This window comes from Macrobrachium nipponense, chromosome 16 (assembly GCF_015104395.2).
Source record: "Macrobrachium nipponense isolate FS-2020 chromosome 16, ASM1510439v2, whole genome shotgun sequence".
Classification (NCBI taxonomy): Eukaryota; Metazoa; Arthropoda; class Malacostraca; order Decapoda; family Palaemonidae; genus Macrobrachium; species Macrobrachium nipponense.
The window spans coordinates 1,826,246-1,842,489 of record NC_087209.1 but is presented as its reverse complement, the minus strand read 5'-3'; the positions used below and the strand labels follow the sequence as shown (position 1 = coordinate 1,842,489).

At 43.9% G+C, this 16,244-nt stretch overlaps 1 protein-coding gene across 5 annotated transcripts in view; it reads right to left on the bottom strand.

Annotated features, from left to right (window-relative positions):
• Nucleotides 1-16,244, bottom strand: part of LOC135195512 (uncharacterized protein KIAA0825 homolog) — a 69,765-nt gene that overhangs the window by 30,901 nt on the left and 22,620 nt on the right. For all 5 annotated transcript variants that reach the window (XM_064221742.1, XM_064221743.1, XM_064221744.1 and 2 more), the window contains 3 exons: nucleotides 4,070-4,288; nucleotides 3,298-3,462; nucleotides 931-1,029 (listed from right to left, as the gene is read on the bottom strand). In XM_064221742.1, the coding sequence (XP_064077812.1) occupies nucleotides 931-1,029; nucleotides 3,298-3,462; nucleotides 4,070-4,288 (483 nt within the window). The remainder of the gene's footprint in view (nucleotides 1-930; nucleotides 1,030-3,297; nucleotides 3,463-4,069; nucleotides 4,289-16,244) is intronic.

Sequence of the window (16,244 nt, the reverse complement as noted above, 5' to 3'; positions counted from 1 at the left end):
ACAAGATGGCCGACTGCTCCCACTCATGGAGACGAGGCCGGGAGGGGGAAGGGATGGCCTGGCTGGACTGGGGAGGGGGGATGCGAGCCTCCACAAAATGCGCTAACAACCCCCCCCCAAAGACGGGGGTACCCCTTAGCCCAAGCGTCTTCCAAATCGCCGCCATTTTGGAAGCCTCCAACTCTGGAAGAGAAGAGAATGATGAAAAAATCTCACCATTCTCGGGAACCGAAAAAACTCCCAAGGAAGAGGGGACTACATTACAAACATTACCCTGGCGACCTCCCAATACTTCCATCGACGAATCAATGGAAGAAAAGGAAGGAGAAGCAGGGGCAACGTTACTATGGGGGTTGACTACTGCGGAAGACGAAACATTTGGAACAGGAATGAAGCCCTCCCAAGAAGGAAGAGTGGAGACTCTCCGATGTTCCCTCTTACCATAAAACTTCCTCCACTGCTCCAAAGGCCATGCCCGGCATTCCGTAAAAGGATTCGTAATCGTACAAAAATTGGAACGACACCTACTGCAAGTGATGTGAGGGTCTGTTGCTGACGAAGCCAAGAAACGAGAACATGGGAATCCAGGAATCCCGGGGCACCAACGCTGACGTCGAGAAGGAGCAGAAGCCATAATATTAGGTAAAAACACACAAACACACTTAAGGAACGAAGCGGGCAAAAACCGGGAAATAGGCCAAGAGAGGAAACACCCAACTCTCGTCCAGGCAGTAAAGAAAAAGACTGGAGTAGATGATCGGCGTTTGACTACTCTTCACCCGATCTACGTATGCATGCATTGCCAGATACCATAAGATTCCTTACTTTCATCTGCTTTTTTACCGGATCCAGCTAGGCGCTAGAAATTATCCTATCCTATTGTCAAGACCGAGGGTTTGTTCGCGTATGAACAAAGTAACTTTTGCATACCTGTGTACGATCCAGAGAATCCCAGGAGCCAGACTCTTTAATGCCCGGGCTTATGATCCTAGACAGCACCATAACATTGTCTGTACATTTAAGAAGAATCTGCAAGGAAATATATATTTTTTAGGACTTCATACCTCATCAGGATGTAAATACTAAAAATGTACTTTATTGGACACTACTTAGTTTCATACTAGTACTGCAATTCAGACTAAAGCAGGTTAAATGACTTGCAACAAAATGAAAATAAAAGAAAAATATGATGAGTAAGAGTGCTCAGATGAGTAAGAGTGCTCAGATAAGTATAAAACCATAAATGTATATGCACCCTTGCTACAGAAATAAAATAAGAAGCCTCCTTCAAGGTTAACACACTCACTCATACTACCTGGAAAAAGCAACATGGATGGCAGATGATTATTAATGTAACTTTCAATGAGTTGCCTACCTGTTCAGCCAAAAAATGTAGTTATAAAAATAAAACCCAAACATATTATAAGGAAGAGAAAAAGGGTATGGAGATGCTACTCAGTTACTAAAATGAAAACTATTAAAACTGATATAATAGTAACCTCAATTCCACCTTACTGATAAAACTAATTAAAGTTTTGTAATTGCTAACAAAATGCAATTTTAATGACACATAGAGCCTCTCCCTGTATTCTTTGAAGGGTAAGGCCTGAAAGATTCTGTTTGTGAAAGCTCATTCCTCCACATAGCTTTAAAAATCTTTTTAAAGTTCCTCATATTGTCTTGCAAAGGAAGATGTAAACATTTGAAATATGTAGAAGGGCAACCAAAAAGGGGAAGCAATTTTTACCTGTGCCTATAGTCGATTCATTTAAGGTAGATTCTTGCGCCTACGAGACGTTTGTTTGGCGACCTCTGATTGGCTGGTACCGTGAGGTAGGCCGCTCGCTCAGTCTCAGTATTTTCTACTGTGGCTTAGAAAACTAGCAAAATTATGTTTATATTACTTCAATCAACTCACGCTTTGCTCAAGATAGGAAAATTTTGGTCATATCATAGGATTCGGTATTAATTGTACAACTAAGTCATCTTTTCCTGAAATCAATAAGATAAAACACAAAGGAATTACAACGAGTAAAAGTGAAAAGAGAAGCATTTAATTCTTTATACCTGTTTTTATTTATCATCGGATTTTGCATCATTAACGCGATTAAGATAAAATAAAACTTGTGTTTTCCTACAACAAATTCACCCTGAATACGCTGGTGCTTTCAGATTTTGGATGCGTGTAAAATGTGAGGAGAAAATGAAGAATATGTCTTGTTATGTTGCATCAGTAAATGATTCAAGTTTGACGGTATTGCTGAGAGAATGAGATCTGCAAGGCGTCGTCGTTGTGTTTGTCGCCTCAGCGAGAGATTTGAGTTGCCAATTAGCGATATAAAAGGTTGCAGTTTCGACAATATTTACCACGTTATATTATTACATTTTCTGAAAATAAATACACAGAATTTCCATTATAACTGTCGAACATTTTAAATCCAATATCATATAGTATGTTTGGGCATATCTGATAAGGAAAAAAATAATAATAATCAGATGGATGCATCTGGTATCGTTAGCTCAGACCCATGCGGGCCGCGGGGAATTCAATCCAGCACCAGCAAAGACGTTGAACTCTGTGGAAAGACGACTTCACACTCTTCAACTCAGCCTAAACTTTAATCAGGTTGTTTCAAGATACTGTTTCTAATTTTATTTTATGAATATATTTTCAAATGAAATAGACATCAGAGACTTATTTGAGTGATATGAAATAATAATCTCAGTGAAGTAATAAACAACAAATAATTAAGAAAGATTGACTTCCTATAAGGCTGAGTCAAGTACGGCTGCAACATAATAAGACATATTCTTCATTTTCTCTTCACATATTACACGGATCCAAAATCTGAAAGCACCAGCGTATTCAGGGTGATTTTATTGTATGAAAATACAAGTTTTAATTCATCTTGATCGTATGACTTATTAAAAATCCGATGATAAATAAAAACAGGTGTAAGGATTGAAACTTTTTCTCTTCACTTTTACTCGTTGTAATTCCTTTGTGTTTTATCTAATTGGTTTCAGGAAAAGGTTATTTAGTTGAACAATTAATACCGAATCCTTTGGTATGACCAAAACTTTATTATCTTTTGGAAAACGTGAGATAAATGAAGAAATATAAACATACTGCATGTTTTCTAAGTCACAGACGAAAATATGACACAATGAGCGAGCGGCCTACCTCCCGGTACCAGCCAATCAGAGGCTGCCAAGCAAACGTCTCGTAGGCGCAAGAATCTACCTTAAATGAATCGACTATAGTGAATTGTTGTATCTAGAATCACATATATTTACCTGACAAACAGCAGCATAAACTGTATGAGGTAGAAGAGGTGGTGCACACAGGTGAGGCATGCACAAAGGTCCTTTACATGGTTCTCCTGCTGTAACCTGTCCTGGTTCATCTTGCAACCCAGATAAGAGAACTTTGGTTCCTAGATAGCGTCGCATTAGCAGACCCTGAAAATTGTTTTTAGTAAATATTTCACCAAAATACATTAAGTGAACATGAAAGCATACATGCAGACATTAACTTTGAATTAAATGTACACAACTGTTACCTTTATACACAGCATTAATTAAGGTGAACTGGCTCCAAACAACTGATGCTTTTATAAGGCTTAATATAAAAGTACAAAACGCTTTGAGTACAAAACTCTTTGAGTACAAAATATCAACTTAAACCAAATAAGAATAAAATCCATAAAACATAGGTTAATTGTAGACAAATTTTAAAGTTAAAAGTCTCGTGGGCCTCTGCAAGGCTCACAGGGCAGGCACTGATCAAACCAATATTATTCCTCAAAAAGATATCTTTTATTCATAAGAATTTAAATTTATGGAACACTGAAAGCTCCACTTCTATTTCTCAGTTTATAAATGGATCCAAGATGAACTTATCAATAACTGGTTCATTCTTTAATTCAACTGTACATACTGAGGAACCTTGAATTAAAATTATGTAGGTATAATTATCAAATACCAATCACAGTTGTATCACAAACTACAATTAATTAATTCAGTAATATAAATGAACAATGAACGGAAGAAATCTTACGATACTTACCCTGACAAGTAATGAGAACTGGGGTTGTGGTCTACTTGCTACTGTAAGAAATGTAAGATAGACTGCTGCATTATCTCCCACATATCTAAGAGAAGACTTCCCTTTAGGAAACAGAATGGGATTGAGAAAATTCAGCCAATTAGGAGTCGATTCAATGCTTGTTCTGGACTCAGGATATCCTGTTCGCTTTAGTGCATTGTCAAAACCTTTATGGAATACCTAGAGGAGAAAGACAGAGCAACATTAAAATCTTACAATCTGCTCTACTGCCTACCATTGCCTTCTTACTTAACACAACAGCATAATATACCGTAATACCTTTTACACTGCTCTTCTGTACCCATATCCTAATTTAGACTGATTTGTAAATCTTTTTTCAAGACAGATAGAATTCAATTAAACATCTTACAACTATTAGATTATCTTCTTCTTGCAATAAACTTTAGTCTGCAGAACAAATTTACGTAATTACCTATAAAACTTCAGAACTATTTTATGGACTGGATAACTGTAGCAAAGTTTCAAAATATACATGTCTTAACTGGAAGGTTCAATAGCATAGATCAATCAAAATTACTTTGTTGTATTCATTACTACTTTAGGATCAATGACGATTTACCCACTATCACATAGCTATCCATGCAGTGTCTCATCATGAGTAATCAGATAGCTGTTGACAATAATGTCTCCAAGGTTAACAGACAACCATTTACATTAGTGTAAAATTTCATTAAAATGCTATCAATGTAGCATTTTAGTGGGTTACATGTGGCAAAGGACTTGCTACATGTAACCCACTGGAAAAGTCCCATGTTACAAAAATTTTCTTGGAATTTAGTTTTTGGCAACATGGGACAAAACAACTAAAACCAAATGTCAACACAGTCAGTACTGCACAAACGATAAACATTATTTCTGGGCTCAGCTCGTGTCGCCCTATGAAAGGATCCTTAATATCATACTTTCTAGGTAAAATTAATCTAAAATTACCAGAGAAAAAACAAAATTAAGAAATTGTCAGTAAAACTGACTCGCTCACTCTTAAAAAGAAGTGTCGGTATGATGATAGGGGCGAGTGGGGAACACTACCACGAGACATTCACCATTTAGAACTTCCAATCAGAATCCCCACAAGAGAGAGCTGATACCAACGGGGATGCTGACAGCCGCCTACTATACTACTAGAGTACGCCACGGACAGCAGCGCCCCTAGCGACATCCTAATATTTAGCGCTAGTCGTCCAGACGCCCATTTTTCTCTGGCTGTGCATTTTACAGGCATTTTATTATCTCTTATCATGGAACGTCGCAATCGCAACGGCTAAGTTAAGTGCCTCATAAGTAAGTTTACTATATTTTTGTACTTCCGGGCAACCAGATTTTCTTCTAATAGGTCATATATACGGTTTCCCGGTTGTCTCGTGGCACGGGCGCCATGCTGCCTCGTTAAGAATTCCCGGTCCTCCATACTGGGACTTCTTTATTATTCATGTGTTTGTAGGTTTATGGGCTTACCTTTTACGTTCAGCGTTTCTACACTCGAGTTTTAGCTAGATTAGCCCCCTTTACCATTTCTCTGAGTTTTGGTATTCAGGCTATATTATTGTTCCAGCCCACATCCCGGATCTTGATCTTCATGAGCTTTCGCTGGCTCCGAGTAGGCTTTCTGTTCCTCGGAACAGTTTGGCCTCCTCCTGGTTCTTTTTCTTCTACGAAAAGTGTGTTTCTTTTCGATCATTTACGATGTAAATTTTATTCTATTTAGGGTGTAGCTAGCCCTAGGTGCCTAGTTTCAATGGCATTTGGTACAGCCTGTGGTTCACGTGGCCCTCCCGACGGTGTGTGCTCGCGGCGTTAGGCCACTTCCTGGTCACGTGTTCCATCGCACCTCACCCTGCCCCTTCCCTCCCTACAGGATTAGTAGGGAGTGCTGAGGGACCCCTTGGTTGTCCATGACAACCTCAGTTGCCTTCTCCCTCCCTCTCTGAGGTCGGCCAGGGGCGTTTCCTCCCACGGGGGTATAGGTCGCGACCACTTCATAGGGTACCGGTCTCCCGAGCGCGGTAGTTGTTGAGTAGGGAGGAGTAGGCAACCCACCACCCTTCTCTCTCCCGCCGTGTTACGCCGAGACCCTCCCCCCCCCTTTCCCAGTTGCTCAGCCACCTTCCTTTTCTATAACGAACGGAGCTTCCGTCGCTCGCACAGCCGGGGCACCTTTAGGTTACTAGATTACTGGCGTCCGCCAGCGTGCGGCCGTTGGTGGGTCACTACTAGTGGTCGGTTGCTTGCCTACGATATCCTTAATCTCTCCCCGCTACCGGAAGGGGAGCTTCGCTCTTACCGGGGCACTCTTCTAGTAGACGGGTGGAGGAAGTTTGATATTATGTTATTTTAAGGATATTACCCCAATTTGACGAATGATTTGTTTAATTTTATTATTTCATTATGCTTACCATCCCCCGCCATTTTCGTCGTGGTTTTCCTTTTACACCACTCCTGGTTGATTCATCTTTTGTCCCCGCCGTCAGCGGAGTGTAGCATAGGACAAACCAACCAAACCTTGTTACCACACGTATTATGAACGGGGCTCTGTGTTAAATTCTAACTTTCTCTCTCCGGCACCAGCGGAGCAGCATACTGTTTTGACTGTAAGTGTTCTCCTGATACTCATGTATTTCCACTTACAGGCTACCAACTGTCAGGTCACGGCGTGCAACGCGACGTCTTGTACGAACCCCTGCGGCCACGATGAGTGCAGGTATCACGCCCTTGTGACCACGTCATTACCGATATGATCGTATGCACCCGGAAGGCCTGGCGCCATATGCTGTTACGACCTAGTCAGTCAGCTGGTGCGAGGGGGGTAAGTCGATTATATGCTTCTTTTATCATTTACTAACAACTTTAGACATAAGTTTGTTACCCCGTTCCGCCATTAGAAAAGCTTCATCTCGCCCTTTCTTTCCAGCGCTTACTGGTTGTGAGGGAGGTCGACCTTGGCTACCCTGAAAGCGTGGTTGGTGGGCGGCTTCGGGAAGGAAAAACGCCGCACAAAGGCCAGCCGTACATTTCTTGGACAAGAAGCTGGGCCGTCCAGATCTTCCCGTGCGGGCAATGTCAACAGGGTATGTTGACACCTTGTCCGCAAAGCCCCTCTCATAGCCTCCAGCCAGCAAAAGACTCCAGCAATCTTTCGGGGTTAGTAACTGTCACAGGGAGTCGGTACCGTGAACGTCGACTGCACCTGGACCTTAAACATCGAGCCTGATGGCGTTGGAGTAGAGGATGTGTTCTGGTTGAGGTAGGTGGTCGGGCGCCAAGGTCTTTTCGTCGGGTGTTCCTGGATCTTCGTCCTGGTACTTCTTCGATGTGCTTCTGTTCCAAGGCTTTTGTGGGATCTGAGATCCTAACCCCGCTCTCCGCTCTCTCTGTACCCCCTCAAGGTGAAGGGGGACAGAGAGAACGAGACTCTATCTAAGGGACGACTTCTAAGAAGTCGTACTCTCGTCTTCTTCGGCTAGGAAGTCTTCAGACTTTCTTACGCCCGACACGGTGAAGGCCTAAGCAGCTCTTATTACTCGAAGGCTCTAGAAGCTAGGATTCTAAGGAAGAAGGCTCGCGCTCCCGCGAGACAATGCCTTCTCCTGCCTCCACCGCATCCACCGGCAAGCCGGTGGAAGGAGCGGGGACCAGACCTTTGATCCCACTCTTTCTCAGCAGTGGTGATGCAACAGGTGGCCGTGAGATGGTTGTTCGCAAGTCTCCGCCTGGGACGAAACTTTGAGCAGATGTTTGCACAACTGTTCAAGCACTCTGTCTCAAATCAGGCCAATCCATCCAGGATCTCGCTAAACCAGGGTGTAGAGGAGAAATGAGGACCGAGTGGCTGGGCTCTCTCAGGTCCCCTTCCAGGTCTCCCAGTTACCAAAAATGCTGGTATTTTCCAAGCTCCGCCCATACGACGCTTCTGCCAGCTTCTCTATGGAGAAACACTTGGAGAAGGATAGCCGCCTACGCTACCATTTAAGGATGGATGATCCTCTATTCCGGAGTAGGGAAACTCGAAGGCATTGAGGACTTCGAGTCTTCCATCCTCGGGTACCTGGCTGCAGACCTTTCATCGGCTAGCTAGGCTGACTGTAGCGGCTCGTACTACGGGAAGACAAGATCTTAGGGAGGATGTTCTCTACAGTAGGGATCAATGCCACAACGGGGCAATGGGCTTCACGCACCTAGAGGAGAAACATGGGGGGACCCAGGGTGGCACAAACACTAAAGCTCCAGGCCTCATAGAGTCCTTCACTATTTTATGCGACGGAAGAAGAGGCTCTCTTCGTTCGCCACGAAAATAGTAGAGAGGAACTCTTCAAGGCAGTCATCAAGGATGAGCCCATGCCCAGCTAAGGGAGGCGAGTCTACTTTCTACCGCTCTTCCAGATTTTGGAGAATTGGGGAGAACTGCAGCCACATTCACGCTTGGCAAGCTCAAAACCGACTGCGCCAGTGACCAGTGCGGCGAGAAGCTTCCAAAGGTGCATGATTCCTTGATTCAGAGCGGAGTTCGACGCCCAAGCAGCGAACTAGGTTTGCAGGTCCCCAATTCTCCTGATACTAACGGAAATGGCTGCGCTTTCATATGCTACAGAAAACGCGTGTTTAGGATCTTGGCCAAGCCAGCTTCAGCGGTTCAGACAGATGCTTCGACTTCTTCCAAGCTAGGAGAATTGCGAAAGCACGTTCTGCAGGAGTGGGCACTATTAGGCACGAGCTTAATAAGACTCCTGGCTTCTAGCATGTGGGAGGGATCTCTTCCAGAATCGCTGTAAATGAGTGCACCACGAGGCTGCTAGGCTCAACCAGAGCCGTAGAGCTAGGTGGGGGTATTTATCTAAGAGGAGGCAAGAATCCGCCCCCATGCTGGTAAGAAACCAAAGAAGTCTGGTAAAAAGGTTCCAGCTACAGAAAACACCAGCACAGCAGCAAATGGGTTCAGGCCGTCCGGTTACCCAACAGGGACAAACTGGGTAGCTCCCTCGGAAACAGAAACCAGCCCACCTCCTGCTGTATCCTCATCACAAAACCGTCGACCTCTAGCACTCTCGCAGGCCTTCAAACCCTACGTATATGAAGGTCGGGCTACACTCCTTTACAGCTCCACCGAGAGGTCAACCTAGGGCGAGAGCTACTTTCGCCAGCGTGGCGCAGGACGGGCGACAAGGAGCAGGCAGTTCGGGAGGGCGTGGTGGTCCACCCCGCCATCAACAAATGAGGCTCCCCAGGTAGGATGGGAGCTGTCCTCTTCCGTCCACAGGTGGGGGTTCAGCCAATTGGGCACAGAGCCTCGTGTCAAAGGGTTGGGTTGGGTTGGATCAAAGATCCCCTCCAATCAAATCATTCACCAAATACCATCAGAGAATTGACTAGATACGCGGAGGAACTCCTTCAGAAAGGAGCGATGGCGAGAGTCAAGCATCTAAAATTTCAAGGTCGCTTATCAGCGTGCCAAAGAAAGGCGTCTCAACCCAAAAAGAAGGGTTAATCTTAGACTTGTCAAAGCTAAACTCTTCATTTCGTTGACGACAAGTTCAAGATGCTTACCCTCTCGCAAGTAAGGACCTTACTCCGCGTGGAGCCGCACATGCTCCATCGATCTTACAGACGCATACTATCATTCCCTATAGCCCAGACACTTCCGCCCATTCCTAGGATTCAGGCTAGGAAATCAGACATTCTCATTCAAAGTGATGCCCTTCGGTCTGAATGTAAGCCCCAGGGTATTCACGAAAATAGCAGAAGTGGTTGTACAACAATAGAGACCCTCAAGTGAATCACAGATGTAGCAGGTGGTACACTATCATGACCGTGATGGGTTGAACTGGGCACCAACCGTTCGAGGAATGTCTCAATGCCACCAAAAAGGTAGTTCACTTTATGGTATCATCTTGGGTTCCAGATTATATAGATAAAACGAAATACAGACTTACCCCGGAGTCTCGTTTTCAGTGGCTGGGAATCCAGGGAATTTAGTCCCTTCCCACAATCTGTCAATTCAGTGGCCAAACGAAAGAAATAGCAAAATCTGTTCAGTCAATTCCTCAAATGCAAACAAAAACACTCACAATCAAGGAGAAACAGAAAGAATCTAGGGTCCATTCCAGTTTGCTTCGGTAACAGATATCCTCCTGAAGCAAGGTCGAAAGATATACATTGAGTTTGGCAGATCGAGAGCAAACACCAAATCTCGAGACAAGTTGTCCAGAATTTCACAGATCCTTCGCAACAACTCCGTCCTATGCGGTCAAAAGTAAAGAAACGTAGCCAAGCAGGTAACCAGCTGCAATATCCCCTTCCAGGTTAACCATTCACACGGATGCCTCCGTGTTCGGAGTAGAACGAAGGGATATCTCAGTTCAACAGGTCCAGAGGGACTTGCCGTCAGTTCATTCGCCAGCTCCACATAAACGTTCTTTAAAGCAAGTGGCAGAGATTTCTTTACCTTGAAGAGACTGCTTCCCCCCGCACACAAAGTCTCAATCTACGGTAAGTTTTGGACAGTGCAGTGGTAGTTCATTGCATAACAGAGGAGGGTCCAAATCCAAGCATTGTGAACAATGTCATGATAGCCATTTGCCCTAGCACAACAAACACAAATGGCATCTGTCCCGCCACTCACCTGGCGGGGTAAGAAATGTGCTAGCAGACGCTTTGTCCCGAGTCAGTGCCTCTGTAATCAGAATGGTTCCCCTAGACGGAACGGTCATTTCAAGGAGATGCGGAGAGTCCCAGGTCTCCCAAGTAGATCTCTTCGCCTCACAAGCGGAACCACAGATCCCTTGCTATGTGGCCCCCAACCTGGACCCTATGGCGATTATGCAACGGACGCCCTTGTCGTTAGATTGGATCAGTGGAGAAAATTTATGTTTTTCCTCCAGTGAATCTTCTCTTGAAAGTCTAGCAAGTCTGAGGAACTTTTCAAAGAATAGTAGCGCTGATTGCACGGACTGGCCAATGAGGCAACGGATTCCTTTCTTGGAATGAGGTCTCCGAACCTCAAACGGATTCCCAATCCCAAGCTGTCACAATCAGTACAAATGAGGACTGTGTTCGCTTCTTCAGCATTTTCAGACCCTAACTTTATGGACTTCATACACGTTTGCGGCTGATAAAGATGCTAATATTGATCCACAAAATAATTTTCTTGTCTAGAATCAGCTTAAGAGGGAGGCACACCATTAGACATATACTCAGCTGTAAAAAAATAGCATCTTTCCTGAAGAATCAAACACTACAACATGACAAGGTATCTAGCTATATCCTTTTCAGGTCCTTGTTTGAAAAAGGTTTAGCAGCTAGCACTATACTACTCATAAATCGGCTTTGAAGAAGTTATCTTTCAGTAGGGTTTTCACAGATAGGATCTGACTGAATCTTATTTCACGTCTATTCCTAAAAGCTGTGCTAGACTTAGGGACCTTCTCAAAAAGGCCTACTGCAGTTCAGGTTCCTAAATGATGTCCTCAAACTAGCTCAGATACTGACAACTGTTCTTAGTCATTCATAATGCTTATTCAGGAAGACATTATTTATTAAGCCTAGCTCAGGAGCTAGAATTTCAGAACTGTCGGCTCTATCCAGAGATGCGGGTCATGTGGAAATTCCTCCCCTCAGGAGGAAGTTCGCCCTTGCTCCGGAATCGTAGCTTTTAGCTAAAAATGAGGATCCTCCTTGCAGTGGGCCCCTTGGAAAGTCATCCCACTTACCCAGATCCTTTTTTTTCCCCCCCCTCTGGCCAGTATCACTTTAGAGCCTTTCTATCTCGACCTCCTCAAGATCCTCAGGTCCTCTCCTTCATGAGAGAAAAAGGTGGTACTTTGTCAGTACAAAGGAGTAGACCAACAAATCCTTCTACTTCATTAAAGCAAGCCAATCCTGATTCATTCCCAAAAGGCACATCGACATCAGGGGAGTAGCCACCTCAATTAATTACTTTCAATCATATGAACTTTGAGGATCTTAAAAAAGTATACTGGATGAAATCCCACGACAGTCTCTTATAAACGCTCATTATCTAAAAGTCCTTGGAATCTTAAAATTTTAGCAGTAGCAGCGGGAAACATTAGGTTCTCTGATAATGATAGTAGTCTTAGTAAGATCCAGTCGTTCCTTTCTACCTTACATCATTCCAACATGCCTCACCAAGTCGCCATGTACTCGGATATCCTAGCCTTAGCGCTGAATCATTACTAGTGGATTGTCCATTATTTTTTTGCTAGGGACATCCACACTTGTTACTGATAACTGTACTTCAGTGTACCTACCCTCTTTTTATGCTAGGGTAGGACACAATGTGTTTGTATATTTTTAAATAATTTTATAAGTAAATCTATTTGTTCATATTACACTGCATTATATATTATTACTATGTTTATTGTAAATTTAAGTACTTTACATACTAACGTTCTTTATGTTACTATTTAGAATAAGTTTAGTTTAAGTACTTGTTTGTATGCTGTATATCGATTACTAATATTATACCCCTCGTTTTTACAACTGCGTTTTCATTTGTCCTTTTTTCCCATCTTGTCTGTTTTCCTGGTACTCTTTCAGGGCGACACGAGCTGAGCCCAGAAAAGGGATTTTGGACGAAGCAAAAATCTAATTTCTGGGTGATTGCTCGTGTTCGCCCTATGAAACACACCCTGTATTGTTTTACCCCCCCATTGAAGGACAAGATGTTTTTAGATTAAGGATGTCCGGCTTAGGGGCGCTGCTGTCCGTGTGGGGGGGGGGCCGTCCTTCTAGTAGTTAGTAGTAGCGGCTGCATCGCCCAGTTGTATCAGCTCTCTCTTGTGGGGATTCTGATTGGAAAGTTCTTATATGTGTGAAATGTACTTCGTGGTAGTGTTCCCCAATCGCCCCTATCATCATACCGACACTTCTTTTTAAGAGTGAGCGAGTCAGTTTTACTGACAATTTCTAAGTTTGTTTTTTCTCTGGTAATTTAGATTAATTTTACCTAGAAAGTATGATATTAAGGATCTTTCATAGGCGAACACGACACGCAATCACCAGAATAGATTTTTCCTTCGTCCAAAATCACTTATGTCACTTGATTGAGCTATTAATAATCAGGAGTTGCTATGTTCACGCCAAGATGAGTCCCCGCACAGAACCAATTTCAGATTCTCACCTATTTCACTAACTAGGCAGCAAAGGTATTGAGTAAGGGAAGCTGCTACATTGTGCTACAGAGGTATAATGTGAAATTTAGTCGGTTTTTTTTCAATTTTTCACAAATAAGAATGTTTTATAGTTAAAACCCTGATGAAACAAACCAGCACACAAACGAGTATTTCTAGAAAAAATAATTTAATAATACCCGTGTAACTACTACGAAAGATACGGCGTCTACAGATTTAATTTGGATACTCTTGTTTAAAATACGTAAAATAGACCACTTCGTGTGACCAATTGCTGTATATAATACTCATTACATATTATATTTTCTCACCTTTAACCACCAACTAAAAATGACAATTTTCCAAATTGGCATGTATTCTACTCATACAACCTGAGGATCGCTTTAATGACAATAGGAAGGTACTAGCGGCAGACTGGACTCAGGTCGTAAGCCTTTAGAACAAGGGCGTTCGTAGTTAATGCTTGTCCGACAAGGCGCAAGCAAACGCCCAGCGACTGGTAGGTAAACTAAAAGATCACTTTGCTTTTGGCCCAAGCTGCAAAACTGCAGAAGTGAGGGGCGGAGTGGCATGAGGTAGGCGCTATGTTGTAAAAAGGACCTTCAGGTTTGCTATAAGGTTGTAGGAAAAATAGCAATTTTGGACAAATTGTCATTGATTTCCGACACGGCATACAAAGCCTTCGGTTCTTTTTACCCAATAGGAAGGACTCACTTCTTGTTGTAGGAATTCTGAGTTTTGTGTGAACAGACGGGTAGTACTCGCCCACCTTGGAATGCCTCCCTGGTCGTAAGAGGCGAAGGGAAGGGATGCCAAGCCTCACTGTCGATTGACCCGTGAGCGTGTGCAACCGCAGGGCATCAATGGTCAGACCTCTGGAGACCAAGTTACTAAGAGAGAGGCAAGCGTTATCTCTTCGTACCAGCAAACAAGAACAAGTTCCTATTGCAAGAGGCAACATAACGTTATGGTTTGTCTCTTGTTGGCATCCACTTCCCCCCCTTTAGGAGGAAGTGGTGGATATTCGCTCCACATCCCTGAGTGAAAGGGGATTAGGATGGTGGGAGGCTCTGTCGAGTAAGCTCACGTGCAATCTCGTCTTATCAGCAAGTGATGACCGGTATCCCCTACCCACAGGTAGAGGGTAGAAAAAGATAGGAAGAGAAGCCAGTCACTCTCTCATCACTTAATCTATTCTTGACAGTCACACCAGGACTCGATGATGTTCGCTGCTAGGGTCTGGTTAGCTAAGACAACGTGTTGAGCAGCACCCACGGGTCCTAAGAAAACTATCCAAGGACCTGTGGTGCAATTCCAAAGGTAGAAGGAGGTGCCCAACAAGTAGAGTCGGTTGGACCAGACCCCTGCTTCAGTACCTGCGCACGGAGAAGTCTTGGTAACGGCTCCGAGGGAGTGGGACTACTTTCTAGGTCATCTGGTGATAGACGAAGAGTCTTCAACATCAAGCCTGAATTTTGATGTCGATTTTCTTCAGAAAGCGCGGTCGCGCTTTAACAGACAAAGCAGCAATCTCCCTGCGCATCGAAGGCGGTGAAGTCCATTAGGAGTGGATTGTGAAGGGACCTAACCGATCGTCAGGAACCGAAGGGTTAAGAGTCTTCGCTACGAATTCGGTACGAAACTCGAGCGTATCACGCAATCCCCATCCCTGGAGCTGACTTCGCAGGAAAAGTCATGCAATTACCTCAGAGGAAAAGAAGGAATGGTCGTAATGTCCATATCCTCCTTCTCGTACTTCGGTGATGTCCTGTACCCATAATGGTCTATCGTCTGCCGCGACGTTGTGTTCTCGGTAGGGATAGGGACCACCGACACTCAATGGTGGGATGTCGATGGGTAGGGTACTGTGACAAGCCGTTAGGACGAAAGAAAAAAAGATTTTTTTTGTTTTTTTTTTATGGAAAACCCGAAACTAAGTCCACAGCGGAAGTTCGTAACAGACTTGGGCCGCTCTGACAGATGCCTACTGACTGCGTCTTATCGGTAGGAGGGCAAGTTGTCCAGGACACCTGAGCCAAGATCACGTGACCATTCGCCTTAAAAGGGTTTATGCCAAAGAGATTCTCTAACAAATAATTTTGTTCGTCACCGATGCCAGAAGGCAAGGTGATGACTCTCTAAGCATCGTGACCCAACAGGCGAAGCAATTCAGCCTTCTAGAGACCGAGGTCCTTGATGGCAAGGATATTCTCATAGTATCAGTTTGATTCTCCGGGTAAGGAGAAACAAACAATATGTGACGTTGGAAGCCGAAGGTGTACAGAAATGCAACCTACGTCTTCACAGCTGAACCGAGAGAAGTTTAACTCAAGATTCTGCAACTGTACGCTACAAAGACTGAGAACGGCACAACCGCTATTGATTGCTGTCCGAGTGAGGATCGTCAGTTGCCAATAAAATGCGGAAGCGCTTCAGTAATGAAGAACGGGAAATACTGCTTGAAGAACTGCTTCTCATGGCGAACTGAACATTTGGAAGTAGAGCTGGCAGTTCGGAGAGTAGGCTGAGAGTCTATCTGAAAAATATCTGTTTAAAAAATTCGGGCGAGAAATGAAATTGCAACACCTACGAAACGAGATATTTGTAAAGACAAACTCAGATAGATGTCTGCAAAAATCATCTCTTATCGCAGTTGCGATGCAGCGGTGATAGTACCAGACTTGTTACCGGAGGTAAAACAGAAAGAGATGGAAAGAAGTCCCAAGAGGATATCTCTGTTGAAAATTCTTCGCAATGCGAGGCGGGAAATCGAGCGTCAACGAGCAGTTAGATGGTCCCTTCATTATGGAGAATCCCCATAATCGAGACCTAAGTCCATGATTGTTGGGCAGAGGAGTACGGTTCGGTGAGTCAATCCAACAGGGGAGAGGAGAGAAGTAAATTCCCGATCGTGCATCTCCGAGACCTAGCTGATACTGAGCCGCTATCAGGCAGTTCAATACGCAGTAGCTCTC